Consider the following 24,937-nt stretch of genomic DNA (forward strand, 5'->3'; position numbering starts at 1 on the left):
TGTTCCATGTTTTTGCCATTTGTGGATAATGGCTCTCACTGTGGTTCGCTGGAGTCCCAAAGCTTTAGAAATGGCTTTATAACCTTTACCAGACTGATAGATCTCAATTACTTTTGTTCCTCAATTTCTTTGGATCTTGGCATGATGTCTAGCTTTTGAGGTGCTTTTGGTCTACTTCTCTGTGTCAGGTAGCTCCTATTTAAGTGATTTCTTGATTGAAACAAGTGTGGCAGTAATCAGGCCTGGGGGTGACTACAGAAATTAAACTCAGGTGTGATAAACCACAGTTAAGTTATTTAGATGTAGATTTGGAGTTTTTTTTCTCCCTTAATAACGTAAACCTTCATTTAAAAACTGCATTTTGTGTTCAATTATGTTATCTTTGACTAATTGTTAACAGTTTTTGATGAGCAGAAACATTTAAGTGTGACAAACATGCAAAAGAATAATAAATCAGGAAGGGGGCAAATAGTTTTTCACACCACTGTAAATACCCTGGTAATGTTAGCAGCAAAATAATGCATAGTAGGGAGTAGGTTGAACTTATAAACTTGGGGGTACAACTTATATAGTTTTTTCGTTTAACTTATGCATTTTGCTTGAAATCGCTCTTTGGGGTGTGGGGGTTTGCAGCTTACCCCACAAAGTAAGAGCTATATGGTTTACTGTAATTTTGGGGGGGTTTGTGGTGGTCCGACTGGCCGAGTGGTTACGGCAGGTGTAGGTGGTATTAATAAACACATTGTGTGACACAGCCGATTGTTTTACATATATTTACAGCTTAACATTTTTACATGGGTTTCACTACGTGATATATCGTTACCTATTGTTGGTTTATAAACCAGTAGTACTCAGCTTGGTCACTCTGTCAGGTCATTCTTTTGTTCTTTTTGGTGTAACTTTTAGGTTATAGTCTTTTAAGAGTCTTTGTTTCGGTGTCCTCGGGGTGCATCTCTGAAGAGGGATCTCTCTCAATTCGCTGTCAGTATCAATCTCAGGCTGGGCAAGCTCTTCGTCTTCTTCTATCCATCCTGGTAAAGGGATTTCTTCGAGTTGCAATTTGTTAAAAAATTCTTTACCGTCTCTAGGTGACCTGAGGGTGAATTGCTGCCCATTTTTAACAGTTATTAGGCAAAATGGAAACCCCATCGATATTGCACATTGTTGGCTTTTAGTAGGTCCGTTAGGGGGTTAGTTTCCTTTTGGTTAAGGTATGTCTAGATAAATCCTGAAACAGTGAGATCTTTTGATCGTCAAAGGTGATTTTTGTTGTTGTTCTTGCTTTGTTGAGGATTTCCTCTTTGGTCTGAAAGTCATGTATGCAGCATAGCATGTCTAATGGGGCTTCTGGAGGGGCATTCCTGGGTTTGATGACCCTGTGTTCCCGGTTAATTTTTATTTTAGCTTGGGTGTCCCTTCCCATTATGCCATTAAATATTTGCAGTAAGGCTGTATGAATTTCATCTTTGGTAACAGTTTCAGGAGCCCCTCTGATTCGTATGTTGTTTCTCCTGCTTCTTCTAACTGAGATTTTTTGTTACGGATTATTCCCCAAAGTATTTTTTGGTTGCGAAAACAGTACCTTGTTTTTGTTCCAATGCAAATGTTCTGTCTGCCATGTTTAAGAGATCTGTTTTTATCTCTTGCAGTTCGGCTCTCAGACTGTCCATCGACTCGCGCAGGAGATTTTTGATGTCATCTTTTGTTGGTAAAGCTCTCAGGTAAGTCTGGAGAGATATATCACTGTCACTTTCTGGATCAGAAGAGTCCTGGGCCTGTTGGTCGTAGTTGTATTCTTCAGTTTCAGCAGCGGCTGCAATTTTGTGAACCTCGCGGTCTTCATTGGATTGCTTAAATATCGGCGCTATGCTTTTTTCTGGTAATAAAGGTTTATCCTCTACTTGCCTCTCACGTTTAGGTTTATTTTTGTGGGTTTTCCCCATTTTTTATGCGATCAGATCGGCTTTAGTGTCTCAAGCTGTGCAGAGCTCACATACTCTGCTGCCATTCAGCTTTGTGGTCAGCCACGCCCCGTCTTCATGACTGAGGCATGCATCACTCCATGCTGACCACCTTGTAGTAGATGAATTCTTAAATACTGTAGCTTTCTGCTTTAAATGAGAGATCAACATTTCTCACCTTGCGGAAGATGCAGAGAATAAGTTGTTGCAAAATGCAATAGAATGAAACGGCTTCCCTGCAGATTTCAGCAGGACAGTTTCCAACAAGGTTTAGAGAGTGTCCAGAGCAAGGAATGTATACAGCTAGAGGATATGACCTGTTTAATTCTAGCCTGAAGACCAGAATACAGACCTGACATGTTGCTAGCGTTGTCATATGACTATCCTCTGCAATCCACTATACCAATGTGGTATTCTTGCAGAGTCTCCATGCACTGAACAAGTTTTCGACTTTATGCCCCACATTTGGGATGAATTTAATGAACCTCTCTTTGGGGATGCCGTCATTTTTAACTTAACGAATTATGAAGGCAAGGTGATCTGTATGTGATACATCTGGAGTTGAACAATTATTGATTAATATTTTGCTTGCTTTGCTTCATTTATTATAACTTCAAGCACACCGGAGGAGGCTACAATTTCAATTAATTTTGTCTCTGGTGTCTCTTGACAGCACTTTGATCTTATCCATGGTAGTAGTTGGAGTCTGACTGATTGTGGGGTGGACAGGTGTCCTTAAAAAGACAGGTGCTACAAATTTAGATTAATGAGTGAAGTAGAGGTGGACTTTTTAAAGGCAGAGTAACAGGTCTTTGAGAGCCAGAATTCTTGCTGATTGCCAGGTGTTCAAATACTTATGTGCAGCAGAACAATACAAATAAATTCTTTAAAAATCATACAATGTGATTTCCTGAATTTATTTTTCTTAAATGCTGTCTCTCACAGTGGGAATGCACCTACAATGTGAATTTCAGACCCTTCCATTATTTCTAAGTGGGAGAACTTGCAAAATCACAGGGTGTTCAAATACTTATGTTCCTCAGTGTATGTCTAGAAGAGTCATTCACCATTTACTGGCACAGAATTGTGTATGTTGTTCAAGTTCAGCAACAGAGTTATATCAGCAGACAAAAGACCAGGTCCATATGTTACTGCACAGTACAGTTTAATAATATAAAATAAACCGCCCCCCATCCTTTTTTTAATCTCAGTATTTGTTTAAAATGTTTGGTTCACATAATTATGTAGGGACCCATAGGGCATACCCCCCAACTGTCCCGCTTTAAGTGGGACAGTCCCGCTTTCTATAGCTCGTCCCGCTGTCCCAGATAGTTCCCTGAATGTCCCGCATTTTCGTAATAGATTACGGAAATGCGGGACATTCATAGAAGGATCCGCGACAGCGGGATCAAAGCCGAGCGCTCCGACTCCTTGCGCTACTTCTCTCCTTATGTTGCTCCTTCTCCGGCGGTCCCAGGCCCTTTTATAAGGTTGCGCCCGTGCGTAATGACGTCACACGTACACACGGGGCGGAACCTTATAAAAGGGCCTGGGACCGCCGGAGAAGGAGCAACATAAAAAGAGAAGCAGCGCAAGGAGTCGGAGCGCGTATGGGGGGGCTCTGTGTATGGGGGGCTCTGTGTATTGGGGGGCACTGTGTATGGGGGGGCTTTGTGTATTGGGGGCACTGTGTATGGGGAGGCTCTGTGTATTGGGGGGCACTGTGTATGGGGGGGCACTGTGTATTGGGGGGCACTGTGTATGGGGGGCTCTGTGTATGGGGGGGCACTGTGTTTGGAGGGCTTTGTGTTTGGGGGGCACTGTGTATGGGGGGCACTGTGTATGGGGGCCCTGTGTTTGGAGGGCTTTGTGTTTGGGGGGCACTGTGTATGGGGGGGCACTGTGTATGGGGGGCACTGTGTATGGGGGGCACTGTGTTTGGTGGGCTCTGTGTATGGGGGCACTGTGTATGGGGGGTACTGTCTATGGGGGCCTGGGGGGCACTGTGTATGGGGGGTACTGTCTCCCCTGTGTGGGGGGGCAAAACTGGTAGATAGTTATAACTCACTTATATTTATTTTAACATTTGTCCTCCCTGTGTGTAATTGTGTATATTGTAAGATTGTACAGCACTGCGTACCCTTGTGGCGCTTTATTTATAAAGTTATACATACATACATACATAACTGACTCCCTTCTCTCTATATTTGTATTTTATATGTAGGAGTTGCTATTTTTGCCATGTTTCCCTTAGGTAGTACAGTATGAGGGTATAGTACATTTGCATCTGATCCCGCCATTTCAACTATATAAAAGGAGTATTTTTAGAAAAAAATGGGGTGTGTTAATTGGGGCGTGGTCACAAAAGTGGGCATGGCCAAACAAATTTGCTGCACTGCGCGCGCCAAATCTTTTTGTTTTTCAAATGTTGGGAGGTATGCCATAGGGTTAAGCTCCCTATGGCTTTACTTCCCTACTTATTCTTATCTGTACTGTTATAGGGCAGAGCCCTTGTACTCAGTTTACAGTTGTATAGCTATCCCTTATAGGTTTAGCCTGGTTGTACACGCCCCCTGCAGACTGATATAGTGTCTAGCAGGAGGGTGTGACTTCCTCTCTGGCTGCCGGTCTGCTACCTGAAGCAGCACTCCATTGAGCCTGGGTACAGATCCGGCCCAGTAGCCATATCCATCTAAATTAAGTCTGGGACAGGGCCCCGTGAATGAGAACAAGCCAGCACAGTCAGAAGTATGTTATAGCACTCTCTAGGAGAAGTGAGCATAGTCAGCTTATTTAGAAAGGGCAGTAATTAGCCCCATCAAGGAGTTGTTAAAGGGTTTAGCCTACCCCGGCTCTGTTGTCTTTCTGAAGGGACCAGTTTAGACGCAGGTACCAGGTAAGGTGCTGTGCCCCTGGACCATAGTTGACTGGAACACTCCCTACTGTAAAGGTCTTCATCTCAGGTATCCAGCTAATACTCTGCACATCCTCCGAGTGGGTTATACTGTACCTAAAGTGTCACATCTGCTAATATCCATTGTGATTGATCCTATACTGCTGTGTCTGTGAGTATATACCCTGTTGCACTATTTACCATTGTCTTGGACAACAAAGTACTATCCAGTTATTCTGCAAGAGCTCCTGGCGTCCTATTCCTTTAACCTACTGCACAACACCAGTGTGAGTTGTAGTTCAACTACATCCTATAGCCCCTGACATAGCTCAGGAGGCCCATCCTGGGAAAGGGGGTTGCATGTAACTCTAATGTCCCACTAGCCTGGTAATAATACCCCTATTAAGCCAAACAGGTGTTACAATTATATTAGCAGACAGCCCAGCAGCTGCATTATTATTATTTATATAACGAATTAACCATTTAACCTACCCACTGAGCTGGAAGATTTCCAAATAAAGGAAAAAAGTACAGTTTAGAATTGTGTCCCTGCCTGCTGCTGTGGTCGGCTGCGCAGCCTGCCCTTTTCAGCTGCAGAGTTGACCCATAGACATGACATGTGGCGCTGCCTCTCCGTTCTGAGCGCACTACACACGACTCCGTCTCTAAGAGACAAGAACTTCAGGGACGCACGCAGAGAACCGTCGAACGTCACGTGCGCATGGCGCGATGACATCATTACCCGCGGCCGGAAAGAAGATACGCACGGCGATTCTCTGTGCACACTTCTCCGGAGTCGGCCAGGCAAGTTGCCAGTCAGTTGCGCACACTTATTGGCTATTAAAAACTTCGAATCGTGCTTCAAACATGCAGTGTGGTCGGGATTGGCAGCTCCAGTCATGCTGCACTACTTTGCTTTATCCAAGTTATCGCCCAAGGAGCAGTTTATGGCAGAGCTTTTGATATAACCTTTTGCTAAAGAGGGGCACTTAAGAAAAAAAAAAGTTTTTTGTTCTCCTTTATGTGGCATTACGTAATGATTTGGGCACAAAAGGGATTTAGGAACAAGAAATAAATGTTAGGTCTTTAATTCTAAAAAAGTTCTGAAATCTGAAAAGTTTTAGGAAGTTTTTATGTTTATCTTGTCTTTTACAAGTTTAAGTGTTTAAGCTCTATGACCACTTTAAAAGGTTTATGGTTCTTATGCTTTTGTATATTTCACAGGAAATGCCTGCTGCCTGTGAGTCTTTGCTGGATGACATTGAAGACATTGTCTCAGCTACAGACCCAAAGCCTCATGATCGCCAAAATGCAAGACAAAACATAGTACCCAGAGCACGGAAAAGAAATAAAAACAAAATTCAAGAGGAAGAACCCCCTGCTGATAGGTTCGCTCATATTTTAACTTCTTTGATTACAGTTTTGCCAATACAGCAAGTTTTGCTTTTAGAAGTCTGCTTTGGGAAAAATGCATCGCTAGGCAAGGGTTTTCCCTGTTTTGAGACCTTAAATCTAGGTGCTGCATCATTGGCAGACTGTTACTTTGCTTGCTGACTGCATAGCACCTACATCATTGGCGATCAACGATTGTCACGTTGTTTTAAATTTTGGCAGGTATGAGCTGTTATTTTAATACATACAAATAGCCAAAGCCAGGTAAACTTCACCTACTTGTCAAACCAACAGACTGTTTAAACCGTGCATTTAACCCAAACTAAGCAAGTATAATAAATAAATATATCGCATTGGTTCTCAGAACCAATGCAATAACAAATCTTATGTATGCAATCTTATAAATGCAACCAATCAGAACCAATGCAATAACAAGTGGTAAAGCACCATACCACAAGCTTGGACCAAAATTCCTTCTACCCACTTTTTGGTTAGGTATTTAAACAGGTACTTACACCTAAGTATAGGCGCTTAAGATGGTTTTTGCTTAATTTTCTCTCTCTGTTTATAAATAAATAATATGGTGTCTAGTGTCTGACTTATGGTGTGCCAAAATACAATTCTGTTGCCTGCTGTAAAAAAACTTCTGTATACACATTCTGCAATTTGAAACCTCTATCTGTTTCAATGTTTACAAAATTCTGCAGATATTTTTTGCTGCAGAATAAAGGTAATTGGTATGTGTTTTGCTTGTGAAAGTTTTAGATGGAAAAGTCTTTATTAAATATAGACAATAGAATGCTTTTTATAATAATGTGAATTGTGTCAGAATGCACTTTAAAGAGGGATTGTTTGTCCATATATTGCAACATACTTTAAGTTGGCCAACTACATCAGTCATTCCCACCCTGGCCAGTCTTACACTCGTTTTTATCTGATACATTTAGAATTCTACTACTTCAATTTACATTTAACTAAGGGACTGAGTTTTACCTGCAACTTACTTGCTTCCAAGGTTAAAACTCCCAAATGGGTGCCTTTTTATTAGCTCTACTGGGATCACCTGACTGTAGATGGAAAGGGTGGGAGATACAATATGGAGCTGGCCACTGCTCACTTTCTTGGTAGCTTAAAGGAACAGTAACACCGAAAAATGAAAGTGTATAAAAGTAACTAAAATATAATGTGCTGCTGCCCTGCACTGCTAAAAGTTGTGTGTTTACTTCAGAAAGTCTACTATAATTTATATAAGTAAGCTGCTGTGTAGCCCCGGGGGCAGCCATTCAGAAGAAGAAAAGGCACATAGCAGATAACAGATAAAACACTATTGTATTCTACAGAACTTATCTGTTATCTGCTACGTAACCTGTGCCTTTTCTCCTTTTTTCCGGCTTGAATGGCTGCCCCCGTGGCTACACAGCAGCTTATTATAAATTATAGTAGTGTTACTGTAGCAAACACACCAGTTTTACCAGTTCAGGGCAACAGTGCATTATATATTTATTACTTTAAAGCTCTTTCATTTTTTAGTGTTACTGTTCTTTTAATGCACAAAATGTCTTAATGTCCTATATCAGTGCTGTCCAACTGGCGACCTGGCACTTGCAGGGTAGAGGAGGCAGAGTATGGCACACACAAGCAGACAGAGTGAGGCACACACACAGGCAGTACTCTGCTTGCCCTATGCTGCCTGTGGAAGGTGAATCTGGCAGGGGTTTGTTCTGGAACTTTGTTAGCATTTGGAGTTTATATGGTCCCTAAGGTGTATAATTATGTGCTGGGGGTTGCTGTGCTATCCACAGTGGAGGAGGTACGTCATATGGATTTATGGGTATGTCTCAATATGACATAATATAACTCTTGCACATATGAATGAAGGGTGATATACCTACGATGAGCACCAACCATTTGGGTTTTTGCTGCGCTTCCACCTTTAGTGTTGGTATGGTCTTAAAAGCTCCTGTGATAAGATGGGTGTGGTTTGAAGTGGTTGCAGTTTTAAGAAGGGAAGTGGTCAAAACTGGCTTCCATTATCAGCCCTCCACCATGTAGGCCAGACTTGGTGCAAAAGAAAAAAACTTTATTTAAAAAACTCATAATCTATCCCTGCATGTTTAAAGAACTGGGGTTTAAATACCACATCCGTTACCTAGTCCCCCTACTTCTAACACCTGGTTCAAAAAAACCCCCCCGAACTACCCCCAGCTCTGGGTATATGAATATACTCTTCTTATCTCCTTGGAGAAGTGTGATGAGCTTGTGGGGCATGCGGGGCACTAACTCCCCCTCTGGGAGGGGTGTGCAGTGGTCTTCACTCCTAATTACAGTCTTACCTGCGTCCCTTTCAAAGACCGGCTTTCACCATAGGAAGTATACTGGTAAGGGCCAAAAATAACAACCGGCCTTGTGATATGGACATAGTGTCCCCAATTTGAACCATAATCGTTGATTACCATGAGGTATTCTTTACTTTTATCCTCCCCGTGGTTGCGTAATGTAGTGAATCGGACACACATCTAAGGATATTTTCTTCGGTATTTCCTTTGGTCTTTTCTATTGTGGTGGACTCTGCTTTTACCTTCACATACTGTATATCTCCTGGGTCTTTACTTACCTACTTCAACCTCTGATTATTATGTATGAAATGTCCTGTATTAATTCCCTAAGTATTGGCACTAGAATTACTTACCTTGATCTCCCTTTTTAACTGAGTATATTATTCCGTTATTCCTGGAGACCTTACCTACGGGGGGTAGTAGTACGTGGTCAATTCCGAGTTTACTCCTGTAATCTCTAGGTCTACTGGTAATAGATTCACACTGCGGAAGTGTGTGAGAGTCACATATGTTCTCTAATGGTAATCTTTCATCCAAGTAAACTTTATACATAGAACTAGTAGTAACAGTATCAGGTCATCTTATGTACGATACCTTTGTAACCTTATTTTTTTTATAACCTTTTTTTGATGTGATGAATGTAACTTTTTGTAACTTTGCAACATTAGTTAAGTAACAAGTTGGTTATTTCTTACTGAAACACAGGTAGTGTGTTAAAAACCTTGCCTTGAGAAAGGTCCAGATGGGGATCGAAACGTAACGTTGGCTGTTCATGCGTTTTTAATACACAATTTTTTTTTTTAAATAAAACTCTGTGTTGCTGGTCTTTTTTGGATATTTGAATGAATTACCTTGCACCCAAGGCAAAAGCTGATGCAGAGTGCCACCCTGGGTTTTATATATAATTGATAACGGGTAAGTGCAGATGACCTCTTGTTGCTGTGTTTATGTTGTGATCACAGCCTCATTGAACTCCCGCCTAATGGTTTAAAATTTAAAGATAAGCCAAACTTCCCTTTTTTGATCTACTATATACAGGAGCAGTGAAGATTTCTATGGTTGATTGTCTGAATACACATATGAATTTTGGTAGCATTGCCATTTTAAATATGTTGATTTGACCAATCAAATGGTAAGTGGGTCAAGGACTGCACCTTCCATTCCAGTATACGCATAAGTGCCAATATATTTAGTTCCACAAATTTGTGGATTTTTTTTTAATTTTTATGCCCAGGGATTTCACATCCCCAGTCCATTTTAGGCCTCCTGGTAGCTGACCCCCGTCAGTTGAGGGTCTGCTGGGAAGACTGATGATTAATTCCAGTTTATTTTAAAGCCTGAGAATATGGTATGTGTGTTTATGATGTCTGAGGCTGTGTTAAGTTCTGGTCCACGGTTGGCTAGGTAAAGTAGGGTATCATCAACAAATAATGATATTTTTTCAGTTATCCCTGACAGCCTCAGTCCCTATATTCTGGGCAATTGGAATAGTGTCCCTAGCTGGTCTAAGTCTATTGCAAATAGCAGGAGTGAGATGGACACCCCTGCCTGGTTCATCTATGTAGTGTAAAGGGCGAGTTATGTGTGTATGGTTGCTTCTGAGGCTCTGTATAGTGCTTGGACCCATTTCAGAAAGTTTTCTTAGAACCCCATACAGGTCAAGGTTGCCCAAAAGTAAGGCCATTCTTCAGAGTAGCAAGGACTTTAGAGCCAAGATTATCGTAAGTCACTATAAGGTTTGTGCAAAGGTGTCTTATATTGGTGATCCTTGTTAGGACAAAACCTGACTGGTCCACATCTACAGTTTGGGTGATCACAACATTGAGGGTTCTAGCAAGAATTTTTGCTAGTATTTTTGCATTATAATTTTATTGTTACTTTTGTCCTTGTCTTTCTATGCAGACCCTTTTCTTAATGATATTCCTATCTCTGATTGAAACCATTGCCTGGTTGCTAGAATAAATTGAACCCTAACTGCTTCTAAAATACCAAGCGGAATAGCTGGTGAACAAAAAGCTAAATATCTAAAAAAAAAAAAAAAAAAAAAAAAATCATATTGGTTATCATATTGGTTTTTGTTTCTGCTGCATTGCAGTCTAATGCTTTCAGTTTATTTCCCCTCTGAACTTTAATGGGATCATTAAGTCTCATCCGGTGACTGAACACCTTCCAAGCGGCATCAAGTAACAACTGTAAATACACAGTGTAGCTCAGCCATTGGAATCCTGCTGTTTGTTCAGCTTTGTGCAAGACAACATCATTCTTCAAACCATAGTTTGGTGACCTGTGCTATTTCTTTATTCTGTTTCCTATTCTTAAGGATGTGATGATAACAGGACAGACCTAAAATGTTCTGAAATATTACTCCTCACTTCCAGCTAGTAAGCTGGGGGATTTGCTGAGTGTTTTATAACTAGATCTGTTATTATAATCATGAGATGTTTCTGTGGAGTTTGTTTTAGTCCAAAGCTATAAAAAGCACATCTTTTTTAAATAAAAGCCCTGCAATTTATTACAGCTGGACAATAGATATGTACGCAGATCCTTTGTCTCTCATGAAAACCTTATTTAAAACTGTACGTGCCCAGAAACAAATCTGCAAATTGAACCAGTGTGTGCTTCCCACTGTTGGAATAAAGACTGGTTCTTATCATTTGTAAGCATTTTGTAGGGTGTGCCGATAAACATTTTATGTGAGGATGGAAGCTCATTAATGTTTGTAGGCCTTCGGGGGCAGTACATTTGGATGCCCAAAATTGCGGTTTTGGCCTCTTATAAGCAGGTTTTTTGTGACGCCTGTTATATTTATGTCTGTGGATTTCTTGTTCTTACTGGGCAAAGGGATGTTCTCAGTATAGTGTTTTTTAAACACTTTATTTGTATGTAGGGATAAAAATGTTTAGAATTCTCTATTTAGTTGCAGTTTTTGAGGTTTTGTCCCTAATTTTGTCCGGTTTTCAGTCCCTGGTTTAAAGGTAGTAAGGTGTGTGTCATTGGTTAAACGGGTCCTTCACTTGGATATTTTTGCATAATAAAAAAAAAACTGTAATTCTGAGAAACCTTCCAATATACATTAGCAGCAGTTTTCAGTGTTTTCAGTTTTTTAAAATGTAATTTGCTGTTATGCGGTATTTGTAACTGTTTAAGGTCTCTGCAGTCCTGTCTCTGACAGTGTAGAGGAATCCAGCTTATTAAAAGACCTTCAGGGAGTTGTTTTAAGTAGTTTAAAACCCTACTCCTTCAGATCTCGCACGGAAGCACCTAATACTACTCTGTTTGCCTGCTACTTTTCATCATTTTTCCAGTTTGCTCACATCAGGGGATGGTGCAGTTGAAGCAGATCCAGCCCTGACTTCTGTTTGGTAAATAACAGCAAAAAATTCAGTGAAAATAAAACCACATTTTCTGTTTGGTAAGCAGTGGAAAAAGGACACCAAGCCGCACAGTGGTTGTGAACCCTGCAGCGCTGCTTCCCTTTTGGCCGAATCTAAATTTCATGGAATCTAAATTTGACTACTAAAAAAAATATGCCTGTTTTACATGTTGTAACAGCAGAAAATAAACAAGTAGACCTTAGGGTGAAAGCAACTAACTTAGAACAATGAATAATGCAATAAAATCCAGTAAAAACACTCAAATCAATTTATTTGCCTAGTGCAGAGCTGTGCAACTTCTGTGGTACAGAGGGAAGGAATTTTTCTAGCCTACATGGCGGAGGGCCGATAATGGAACGCCAGTTTTGACCACTACCTTTTTTTTTTTTTTTTTTAACCGCACCCATGTTATCACAAGACCATACCCACATTAATGGTGGCAGTGCAGCAAAAACCCATATGGTTGGTGTAGGGATATCACCATTCATATGTGTGAGAATTATATTATGTCCTATTGAGACACAACCTTAAATCCATATGCCTCATCCTCCCCTGTGGATAGCACAGCAACCCCCCAGCATATAGTTACAGACATAGGGCAGGCAGAGTATGGCACACACAGGCAGCATAGGGCAGGCAGATTACTGCCTGTGTGCGCCATACTCTGCCTGCCCTACGCTACATGTGTGTGCGCCATACTCTCCCTGCCTTATGCTGACTGTGTATATAGCACACACAGGCAGCATACAATGACGCAATGCTGGCACTGCTCCTACAGTCTGTCTAAGGCAGTGATCCCCAACCAGTGGCTTGTGAGCAACATGTTGCTCACCAACCCCTTGGATATTGCTCTCAGTGCCCGCAAACTAGCAAGTGATTTTTGAATTCCTGACTTGGTGGCTAGTTTTGGTTAATTAAAAACAAGATTTACTACCAAATAAAGCCCCCTGTAAGCTGATAGTGTGTGTGTAAATGTTACGGCGGCCATACACTGTAAAATCCACTTGTTCGGCAAGGCACCAAGTGTGCACACAGGTGGGCAATATCGGGCAACTAAAACGGCAGGCATAGACTCTGTCTAATCAAGGACTGCATCAACGAGCCGATGTAGTCTTCGATCTGACGGAAAAATCAAACCTGCCCGATCGACAGCTGGCCGATTTCAGGCCCGTAGGTGGAACTGATATCAGCAGCTGAGATCGGCCTATGTATGGCCACCTTAAGTGTGTGTAAAAAAAAAAAAAAAAAAAAAAAAAGTATGTGTGTGTTTATATGCCGCTTACTTGTAATGTAATGCAAGGCAGGCAGGAGGCCCGCAGCAGCAGGAAGAAGTTGCCATTCTTGCTCATGATCCAGAGGAGGTGATGCCAGGGGCCATAGAAAGTACAGACAGCAGCAGACACATAGTTTTCATGTGTCTGCTGATGCCTAGGAGCTCCTGCACTGTGTCACTCATTTCCACTTCCACCCCTTGCCAGGGGCTGAGGATTGAGCAGGGTATCCTCTGCCCGAAAGTGCTGCAGAATAAAGAATGTACAATGAGCGGCATTTTTACCCACAAAACATAGATTCTACGTTCTGTGGCACTTAAAGGGTTAATCTTCAACAGGATGGACATGCAGGAAACTGGTGCTTTATATATGATGTAGTGTTAATGATAATTGTGGAAAAAAAATGCATAAACTCTGTTTCTATTGTGATTAAAGCATACTTCATAAAAGTGCCAAAAAGCTGTTTCTGGGTGCAGAGTATTATAGTTGTGTGGTAGTTCAAACACAGACCAAGTGCAGAATGAGTGTTCACATCATATCATCACTTGATACAATCACCTCATGCGAACACGTTCTGTTGTAGAAGCACTTGGCCTATGTTTAAGCTACAACAGGACTATAACTGTCTACGCCTGTTTTTACGAAGTATGCTTTAATTTTAATAGTACAGGTAGTAGAGTTTATATATCTTATTTTGCCAAAATTATTATTAGTACTACACTATGTAGAGCTTCCTTTGTTTCCTTTACAAATATGCCATACATTAGATTCCAAAGCCAGAAATCCAGGTTCACCCCAGGAAAACCATATATTTTTGAAAAGTAACATTCTGCCGAGTCCGAACCGGGTAACTATGTCTTTCAACTCCTAAGTACCAAACAACAATGCATTTCTAAATTTAGCAGTTTCTATAAAGAATTATTAAAATTCTAAACATCCGCCTCAAAGCTTTAACTTTCATGCATCATATCTCCCACACATTAGGTACCAAGAAAAAATATCCTAAATATGAAAGCCTAGGGTCCACTGAACAGTTTGAGGCCCATTGTGCATACGATCACCGAAGTATCTGGTATGCACTAAAAGATGTTAGTGCATTCATATTTCATGGCATATAAATCAGGCGGTGTATTTTTTTGGTAGTAGAAATAAATGTGGTACCTAAGAAAACCTCATATTTTCAGAAAATACATATTCTGCCAAATTTAAAATTTGTATTACAAAGCAAAGCTAAATGTAGCAATTTTTATGTAATTTCTGAAAACTGTCTTAAAGCTTGCATTTTACCCTATTCTGTATTCTACATTTTGTAACGTACCAACTTAAAACATTCTAAATATGAATGTCGGGGGTCTACTTGAACAGTTTGATGCCAAGTATGCATAGATTTACCAAACCATGTGGCGTCCAGAGGCACCCAAATGAAAATACTGCATTTGAATTTTCAGGTCTGAAATTCTGGTTGGTGTAATTATTGCACTTGGTATGTGGATTATGTGCCATAAGACCTCCTAAAAGTAAGGAGACCCTTGAAAACCATATATTTTCCAAAAAGTACACATTCTGACTAAACAAAAATGGGTAAATACATTTTTCTACTGCAAACTATCAAACTACGAAGCTATGCTAAACATAACGGTTTTTAGGAAATTTCTGAAAAGCATCAAAAAGTTTGCATTTTACCCCATTATGTACCCACACATTTTGTAACATATCAACATAACACATTCTACATATGTATTCCAGGGATCAACTGAACAGTTTGATGCCCAATATGCATAGATTTACCAAGCTATGTGGTGTACAGAGGCACCCAAATCAATATATAGCAGATAAAAAATTAAGCGTTCAACATCTATGCAGAACTGAAAATGCAATAAAATGACTAAAAATTCACCAAAATCAAAGAAAATGTACCAAAATAACATACAAAGTGTATTGCGCAGTGTGGTTAGCAAATATGCTATCTGCATCTGCAAAAAAAACAATGGGATTATTAAAAAAAAAATAAAAACAAAATTGTGTAAGATTCTACGTTGGCTGGCACTTAAAGGGTTAAAGACTGAGAGAGCAGGAGTCTGTGTGCTTTGGTGAAGAGTTACTTTACTACCAATGCAGGCTTGCCTTTCTGGAGGGGGACAAAAGGGAAAAGAGAGCAGGAAATTTGTGTGCATCTAAGGCAGGGGTCCCCAACCTTTTTTTACCCGTGAGCCACATTTAAATGTAAAAAGAGTTGGAGAGCAACACAAGCGGGGTCACCTTGGAAGGCCCCATACAAGTTTTAAGAACTATGTACATTTGTTTAAACATAATATTTAGAAACTTTAATAACTTTATACAGTGATTAATTTTACTAATTTTTAATTTCACAATTTCATTTCTTGATGACATTAGGAACAGTGGAAATTGCAAGATGGAAGCATTGCTTTTTCACAGGGCTACTAATCTCCCCATCTGCCGCTGCCGTTAGAAGTAACAATCCAAAGTTTGGGATGTCAGAGTTGACAACCCCTTAGGGTGAAGACACATGGAGCTACAAGTAGCAGCTTTGTCACGACTACAAAATTAGACAATGCTGATCATTTACTGATAATTTTGTCTGTGTGTTTAAACAGGCAATTCTCAGTATCATCTATGGCAGGGTATTTTCTGGTGTTTAGTAGCTGCTATTAAGTAGCTCCCCCTGTGTCTTCACCCTTATGGCTATTAAAGAAGAAGGGAAGCTACTGAGGCATTTTGTTGTCAATAGATTAGCCACAATAGTACAAGCTAAAACACTATATTTGTGCCTGCCTTGCCCTGAAGAATTTTTATCAGAGAAGGAAGTCTGACACACAAGATCATGTGTACAGAACAGAAGGAAAAAAATGTGGTGCTCCAAGCAGCACTACTGTAAATGATAATGGCTGTATTCACATAGACATTTCTGATGGCTTAGTTTTTTAACCTTTCCTTCTCCTTTAAAGCCTAATGGGGTTATTAGAGTCAGGGTGAAAAATAATAATTCTGTGATTTTTGTTTAAATACACACAGCAATTAAATCCTCCTGCTGTGTTTTTCAGAAAAGTGTAGCGGTTTATTTTCCCCATTGGAGTGCATGCTAGTGATATATGGTTTAAGCCTGACGAGTGCTTGTGCCAGTGCTTCTATATTAATTATGTTGGGTTGAAAACCCCAACATACTGTTCTTCGACTTTGGCTTATTCTTCCGCTTCTTCTTCTTTCTTTCTTCTTCTTCTTAGCGCCCCCCATTTTTTAAATGCTACTTCTCCTACAATTTTAGGGGTACAACACCCAAACTCCCCACACTTCTTCACCCTATAGTGGAGCAGGTTGCTTGTGCTTTTCTAAGTGATCCGGCCCCCTATCTTTTTGTGGGACCCCTCTGAACACCCCAATTTTTCCATTGACTTTGACAGGGAAGATATTCAAACTGCTGCCACACTTACAACTTTGAAGCTACAGCCCCCAAACTTAAATAACATAATAATGGGGTCACCCTGAATAAAACAGCGACATTTGTTGGATGACCCCAAAGTGGGAGGGGCCAACAACAGCCAATCAAATTTCACCCAATGACTTTAATGGGGAAATTGAAACTGCTGCCAATCTTACAGCTTTGAGGCTACTTGAATCACATAGTCATGGGCTCAGCCTGAATAACAATATGATTGCTGGATGCCCAAAAGTGGGCTGAGCTGTGAACAGCCAATCAGATTTTATCTATTGATCTGGCGGAAATCCAACCTGCTGCCATTCTCACAGTATTAACACGGGGTCCCCAAACTTTTTACACTTGGTCACTAGGAGACTGGAGTTTTAGTTTTGAAAAGTGGGCGGAGCCACCAACAGCCAATCAAATTTCACCTATTGATTTTTATTGGTTTGATGCCAGAGTTTCCAAACTTTGCACAGTCAGTCACTGGGTGAAAAAAACGCAAAGTGGGAGGGGCCAACAACAGCCAATCAAATCTCACCTTTGAGGCTACACTCCCCAAACTTGAATCACATAGTCATTGGGTCAGCCTGAATGAAAATATGATGATTGCTGTATGCCCAAAAGTGGGCGGAGCTGTGAACAGCCAATCCGATTTTACCTATTGACTTGGTGGAAATCCAACCTGCTGCCATTCTTACAGTAATAACACCGGGGTCCCCAAACTTTGCAGGGTTAGGCACCAGGTAACTGCGATTCAAGGTAAGAAAAAGTGGGCGGAGCCACCAACAGCCAATCAGAGTTTACCTATTGACTTTCAATGGGGGAATTCAACCTGCTGCCATTCTCACAGAATTAACACCAGGGTCCCCAAACTTTTCACAGTTGGTCACTAGGGGACTGCAGTTTCAGTTTTGAAAAAGTGGGCGGGGCCACCAACAGCCATACAGGTTTCACCTGTTGAATTTTATTGGTTTGATGCCAGGGTTCCCAAACTTTGCACTGTCAGTAACTGGGTGACTTCGTACTCAAGGTTAGAAAAAGTGGGTGGGGCTGCTAAAAGCCAATCACATTTCTTTCATTGTTTTTAGTGGGGAAATTTTAACTGCTGCCATTCTCACACGTTTAATGTCCGGGTCCCCAATATTTGCACAGTTTGTCATTGGGTGACTGTTTAAAGTTTAGAAAAGTGGGGGGGACCAAAAACAGCCGATCATATTTCACCTATAGACTTCATATGTTTAAATTTAAACTGCTGCCATTCTTTAAATATTAATACTAAGGTCTCCAAACTTTGCAGAGCTAGTCACCAGGTAACTGCGGTTCAGTTAGAAAAAGTGGGTGGAGCCACCAACAGCCAATCAGATTTTAACTATTGAATTTCAATAGGGAAATTCAACCTGCTGCCATTCTCACTGTATTAATACCAGGGTCACTAGGGGACTGCATTTTTATGTTTTATAAAGTGGGTGGAGCCACTAACAGCCAATCAGACTTCACCTATTGAATTGTTTTGGTTTAAATTTAAAATTCTGCCTTTCTCACACTATTTATGTTAGGGTTCCCAAACTTTGCACAGTCAGTCACTGGATGACTACATATTCAGGGTTAGAACAAGGAGGCGGAGCCACCACCAGCAAATCCATTTCCACCCATTAGATTTCATTGGTTAAAATTTAAACTGATGCCATTATTTAAATATTAATTCCAGAGTTATTAAAGTTTCCAGAGTTAGTCACTGGGTATTTGCCGTTCAAAGTTAGAAATAAGTGGGCGGAGCCGCCAACAGCAAATAACATTTCACCTATTTACTTTTTTTTTTTTTTAAATTTTGGTTTTTATTAGTATATAAAGTTTAAACAGGCCACAACAGCACATACATATGTATTCAGTTTTAACAATAGTGATAAATCTGATTATGCAAGTTTTATAGAAATATTGATCCTGATCGAGCGGCAATGCATCAAAAACATTAGTCATTGTTTCATCGTTGAGGGGTCTCTTTCCCAGGGGGCCAGGCCTTGGCCGCTCAGAATTAGTGATATTCCCTGGGTCCCTTGTGTCAATTAGGCTAATTAGTAACGGTGATGTGCTGCGTGGTAGAACTTAAGCAATCAATGATTAACATAATATATATAGAGAAAAAAGGAATATTAGAGCATATTAACTGTAACAGTAACTGAAAGGAAAGAAGAAAGGGGAGAAAAGAGAGAATATAGAATTGGGTTGCTCAGGAAATCTGCGTTATAGTCCATTGTCATTCTCTGAACTTTCTGTCTTGATGTACGTGGAAGCCTTCCATTTGGATTCTACGAAATTTGGTCATTCTCTTCTTTGGATTCGCTGTGGGAGTGTTGGCTGTAGAGTGTTTTTGGTGAGGGTTCTTGTCTCCAGAGTGCGGCCGTCGGAGGCCGGGGGGGGCTCGGATTGGTATTGTGTTAAATTTGGTTGATTTTCGCGTTGATTAAGAAATCGGTAGGGTCTGTGCCAGAGGAGGTGACTCGGGTGTAGAGTCCTAGGCTGCAGCTAATTCCAGGTATTGTTCAGAATTTTTGAATTGGTTCCAGTAAAACCATTTCTGTGTGAGTTTTCTTGACTCTTTTTCAGATGTGGATTTCATTTCCTCAAATCTATAGATTTCCGACAGTTTATATAGCCAGTCTTTTATCTTGGGGGGTTCAGTTTGGCGCCATTTGATTGGGATTAATAGTTTAGCCGCATCTAGCATAATCGGGACTAATGAGTTTTTGTAGGTTGCGTATGGTAGTTGTGTGTCATGGAGTAGAAGTGTCAGTGGTGCATTAGGTAGGTCGGTATCGGTTATTAATTTAATAGTGTTCCTTATAGTGTCCCAGTATGGTTTTAGTATTGGGCAGCTCCAGAAAATATGAGTAAGTGTTCCTATTCCATTTTTGCATCTCCAGCATATGGGTGGGACTGTAGGGTAGATTTTGGCTAGTTTTGAGGGATATCTGTACCATTTGGTATATATTTTATAGTTCAGTTCTTGTATTTTAGTACAGGGAGATGTTGAGTGATTAATTTGTGTTATTTTGTCCCATTGCTCTTGATCAATGTTTATGTTTAAGTCGGTCTCCCATTTGCTTTTAAAGCTGTTTGAAGGGTTTGGCGTCAAGTTTGAGAGGCATTTGTAGAGTAGGGAAATTGTTTTGGTTGGTGGTTTTTGTTGGTTCCAGATCTGTTCTATATCTGTGAGGTCAGGTCTGGTGGAGTGTGTTGGGGCCAGGCTAAATAGGAAGTGACGTATCTGCCTTTATCTAAACCTATCTAGGTCTGTTATAATGCGGTTTGGTATGAGCTCTTCTATTGATGTGTGTAAATCTACTTTAAATGCGTTTATGAGTTCGGAATAGTTTCTGTCTATTGTTTGTTTTAATTCCGAGAAAATTTTTATTCCTAGATAGGTAATATGAGAGTGAGTGGGTTTGATAGGGAAGTTTTGCATAGTGTCGTAGAAGTCAGTCTGTGGGATAGATATGTTTAGCGCTACTGATTTGTTAAGATTTATTTTGAAATGACTTATTTTTTGGAATTCCCGTAGTTCTAATAGTAGGTTTGGCAGGGTTATTCTTGGATTTCTTATGAAAAATAGTAGGTCGTCAGCATATGCTGCCGTTTTGTGTTCTGTTGTGTCTATTTTGACTCCCGATATGTTAGGGTTGGCTCTGATTTTAGATAAGAAACTTTCAATTGATAGGACAAAGAGAAGGGGCGATAGAGGGCATCCCTGGCGTGTGCCATTTTTTATGTGAAAAGTTTCGGAGAGTTCGCCGTTAACTCTGAGTTTTGCAGTGGGTAGAATGTATAAAGCGGAGATCCTTTTTATCATTTGGGGGCCTAAGTTTATCTCTTGCAGGGTGGCTGTTAAGAAAGTCCAGTCTACCCTGTCAAACGCTTTCTCCGCGTCTGTTGACAGGAGCATTATTGGGGTGTTTGATTTCTTAGAGTGCTGTATGATGCTAAACAGTCTGTTTGTGTTGTCTCTGGCTTCTCTGCCTGGGACAAAGCCTACTTGTTCGGGGAATATCAATTTGGGTAGAATTTGGTTCATTCTTGTTGCTAGAACTTTTGTGTATAATTTAATGTCTGCGTTAAGTAGTGAAATGGGTCTAAAGCTACTTGGGTCGGACGGGTCTTTCCCTTTTTTGGGGATTAGCGAGATATGTGCTTCTAGTGCTTCTTGCGGAATTCTGTTACCCTCAGGTATCGAGTTTATCGCTGAGGTTAAGTGTTTAGTCAGATGTTCTCCTAGTTCTTTGTAGTACGCGATTTTGAAGCCGTCAGGGCCGGGGGCCTAGTTTGGAGGATTTAATGGCCAACAGTATCTCTTCATTTGTTATTGGAGTGTCTAATAATGCTTGCTGTTCTGCAGTTAATTTCGGGATATTTGTTTTGTGGATGTATTCTCTACATAGGTGGTGTCTGTCTTGGGGTCTTTGTGTGTGAGCTGGTAGTTGGTATAATTTCATATAATATTGGCGAAATGTTTCTGCAATATCCTTTGTTGTAGTGACCATTTGTCCCGTAGGTGTCTTTAGTTGTGTGATGTGGTTTCGTAACTGTTTTTTCTTGAGGGCAGATGCTAGTAGGCGGCCGCATTTGTTCCCGTGTTCAAAAAATAGTTTTTTATTTATTTCTATGGCTCTAGCTAGGTAGGATGAGTAAGTGTCCCTTAGTTCCTTTCTCGCTTCGGTGAGTGGTTCGAGCACATGTGTAAGTTTTGATGATTTATGTTGAGTTTCTAGAGTACGGATTTTGGTGAGGAGTTGCTGTACCTTTGTGTTTCGTTCTGCTTTTAACCGTGACCCTATTTTAATTAAATCGCCCCTTATTACACATTTGTGTGCTAGCCATAAGGTCCAAGGATTAATGATATCGACGTTATTCTCAATAAAATATTGTTTTACTTTATTATTTCTTGTTTGATTTGTTGATTTCGCAATAGGGAGTCATTCAACCACCACGTGCTGCGTTTTAAGGCTGACATTTTATTTAGTAGCGTACAGGTAATTGGGGCATGGTCTGACCATGAAATTAGGTCTATGTCTGCCTCTTTGAGTGATGCTATGTCTGTGTGGCGGATGAAAATATAATCTAGTCTAGAGTATACATTATGGACCTGGGAGTAGAATGAGTAATCGCGGGAGGTTGGGTTTGTAAGACGCCAAGTGTCTATTATGGTGTGTGCTCTAAGCATTTTTTTGAGCGATTCTATTTTTTTGTAGGACATGCTTGAGTGACCAGTGGAGGTGTCTAGGGTTGGTTCTAGTGCTACGTTTAGGTCTCCTCCTACTACTAGTGTGCCCACTTCTATCTCGGATATTGCTTGCAGAGTAGCTGTTAGTGCTGAGTGTTGTTCTGTGGGAGGTAGGTAGATGGATGCGAATGTGTATTTATTGTTGTTAATCAGCCCTTTTATTATGTTAAATCTGCCTGCCTTGTCGGTTTTTGAGTCTATGAAGGTGAACCCTAGTGTATCTGCTAAAAGGATCATGGTGCCCCTGGATTTTGAGATGTATGGAGTCACCTATTTACTTTCAATGGTGAAGTGTAAATTGCTGTCAGTCTCACAATTTTTATGCCTGAGTCCCCAAAATTAGCAAAGTTGGTCACTGGGGGACTGCAGTTCAAAAATAGGAGAAGTGGGTTGGGCCACTAACAGCTAATCAGATTTCATCCATTGAATTTTATTGGTTTAAATTTAAAATGCTGTCATTCTCACACTATTTGTGCCCACTGTTTGTCACTGGGTGACTTCGACTCAAGGTTAGAAAAAGGGGGCACACCCACCAACCACCAACCATAATTAACTTTTATTGGTTTAAATTTTAACTGCTGCCGTTCTTTAACGAATAATCCTAGGGTCCCTAAACTTTGCAGAGTTAGTCACTGGGTAACTGCAGTTCCAGGTTAGAAAAAGGGGGTGGAGCCACCAACTGCCAATCAGATGTCACTCGTTGACTTTCAGTGGGGAAATTTAAATTGCTGCCATTCAGACACTATTAACACCAGGGGCCCCAAACTTTGTGGTTTTACTATATAACTGTCGTCCAAGGTTAGAGAAAGTGTGCAGAGCCCATTCAGTGACTTCATGTATTTCAACCCAACATGAAGTTTGTTCTCAAACTTCCCTTTCTAGTTCTGTTCTGTGTGTATTTGCTTTTTTTTTTGGCTACTTTAAAACAGTGCATAAAGCGCCCAAATAGCCCTGTGTACCGTTGCACTGGAATAAAGTACTTTTTTGTTGTAGCCCTTTCTTTTTTGTGCAGGTCAGCTATAAGGGGTAGACACAGAAACAGTGGCAGGTCCCCTGGTCATTGACCCATCTACTAAAAATGCCATTTGTGATTAACCATGTTGGGGGTGCAAGCTGTAGTGAAATTATAAGCAAGTAAACACTTATATAAAATTTACTGGCTGTTTAAAATAGAACCCCTGGGTCTGGCTACACAGACTCTATATTTGCCTCTGATACCACTGAGGGAATTAGTTTCAGCCTAGTGGATCAATGCCCCAGCCCAGTAAAAAGTTGACCATAGTGAGTGTGAATGTGATGGGGACCTTAGATTGCAAGTTCCTGCTGAGGTAGGGCTGATGTTAATAATGTATAATCTATGTAAATCTGCAGGCTGAGAATTGGCCCTTACAATTGACATCAGCCTGCATCTTGTCTACACCCAAAAACATTGTATCTGCCTGGGTTCAGGCAGATCCATGCATTGGATCAAGAGAGCAGCTGCTAAAATGCCATTACATAGCAGCAAACTGATATTTGAAGCTGCTGGTGCCTCTGGAGTCCCACGGACATCAAGGTGTAGAATCCTCCAGAGTCTTGCAACTGTGCATAAACCTTCTATTCGGCCACCAGAAACCAATGCTCACAAGCAGAAATGGCTGCATTGGGCAGAGAAATACATGAGGACTAATTTTCAAACAGTCCTGTTCACTGATGAATGCCATGCAACCGAAGGTGTAAAGATGACCTCTGCAAAGTATGTGGAGTTTCTGACTGACCACTTTCTTCCCTGGTACAGAAGGAAGAACTATGCTTTCCATAATAAAATCATCTTCATGCATGACAATGCACCAGCTCATGCTGCAAAGAATACCTCTGCATAAATGGCTGCTATGGGGATAAAAGGAGAGAAAGTCATGGTGTGGCCTCCATTCTCCCCTCACCTCAATCCTATTGAGAACCTTTGGAGCATCCTCAAGCAAAAGATCTATGAGTGAAGGAGGCAGTTTACATCCAAACAGCAGCTCTGGGAGGCTATTCTGACATCTTGCAAACAAATTCAAGCAGAAACTGTCCAAAACCTCACAAGTTCATTGGATGCAAGACTTGAGAAGCTGCTGTTAAAATATTTAAAAAGTTAAAATGTTGTTAAAAGTTTGATTGAAATAGCTTTTGATTTCAGTAAATATGCTGAGAATTTTCAGTTCTTTACAACCTATAAAGTGTTTTGAAACTTGCTGTGCGTAATAATTTGGAAATATATAGCATGTGGACAGGCACTCTCATCTAAGAAGTAATAGCAATGCCTGGGTGCAGTACCAACATATTTAGGAAGAATAACAAGAGAATGTCCCACACTCACAGGTCTTAGATCTTGCAAATACTGTAAGCTTCCCGGAAACTGTCACTACCACCATGTAACATAGATTTGAAAAAATCCCCAAAAGTGTAGAATTTGTGGCATTGGCATGATGGTAATTTTATAATAATCTTTAAAGTCTATATCATCTGAAAAAATTAACATTTGCCCAATTGTAAACTTAGCCCTAACAGCAAAAATAGAAGTGCGAAATGGATTTACCAAGAATTTTTATAATTTCATTGTTAAGTTGAAAGTATCAGACTGAACTGAGAAAAAACATTGGTGTAAATGAGACGGAAGGCATCTTGGGTGAAACCAGCACCAGCCCGGGGTACCTGGAGCGATGCGCTTCCTCCTTCCGGCTTGGTTTCGCTAAGACTTAGACACAGGCGCATGCGCAGTAGAGGGAAAAGTCGACTTCTCTGGTAAAGTTCAGCTTTTCACTCTACTGCGCATGCGTGCGCTAGCGATCACGGAAGGAGGAAGCACTGCAGCTACCCCGGGCTGGTGCTGTTCTCTCTTAACAGGGGCACCAGCCTGGGGTAAAAGGTAGCCGATTCAAGTCACTTGGGGGTGCCTAACATTTTGGCTCCCCCAAGTGACTTTGCCTTTCCTTCTCCTTTAACTGGTTTTGCTGTTTTTCCTGATCTGCCAT

The 24,937-nt window shown here is 40.8% G+C and overlaps 1 protein-coding gene across 3 annotated transcripts in view; it reads left to right on the forward strand.

Annotated features, from left to right (window-relative positions):
• The first annotated feature begins 5,541 nt into the window (after positions 1-5,541).
• The window catches only part of cdkal1 (CDK5 regulatory subunit associated protein 1-like 1), a 477,082-nt gene continuing 457,686 nt past the window's right edge, over positions 5,542-24,937 (forward strand). The window contains exons 1-2 of one of the 3 annotated variants that reach the window (XM_012964438.3): positions 5,542-5,669; positions 6,079-6,242. In XM_012964438.3, the coding sequence (XP_012819892.1) occupies positions 6,082-6,242 (161 nt within the window). In that variant the 5' untranslated portion in view covers positions 5,542-5,669; positions 6,079-6,081. 3 annotated transcript variants of the gene reach the window in all.

The sequence above is a fragment of the Xenopus tropicalis genome, chromosome 6, assembly GCF_000004195.4.
Source record: "Xenopus tropicalis strain Nigerian chromosome 6, UCB_Xtro_10.0, whole genome shotgun sequence".
NCBI lineage: Eukaryota > Metazoa > Chordata > Amphibia > Anura > Pipidae > Xenopus > Xenopus tropicalis.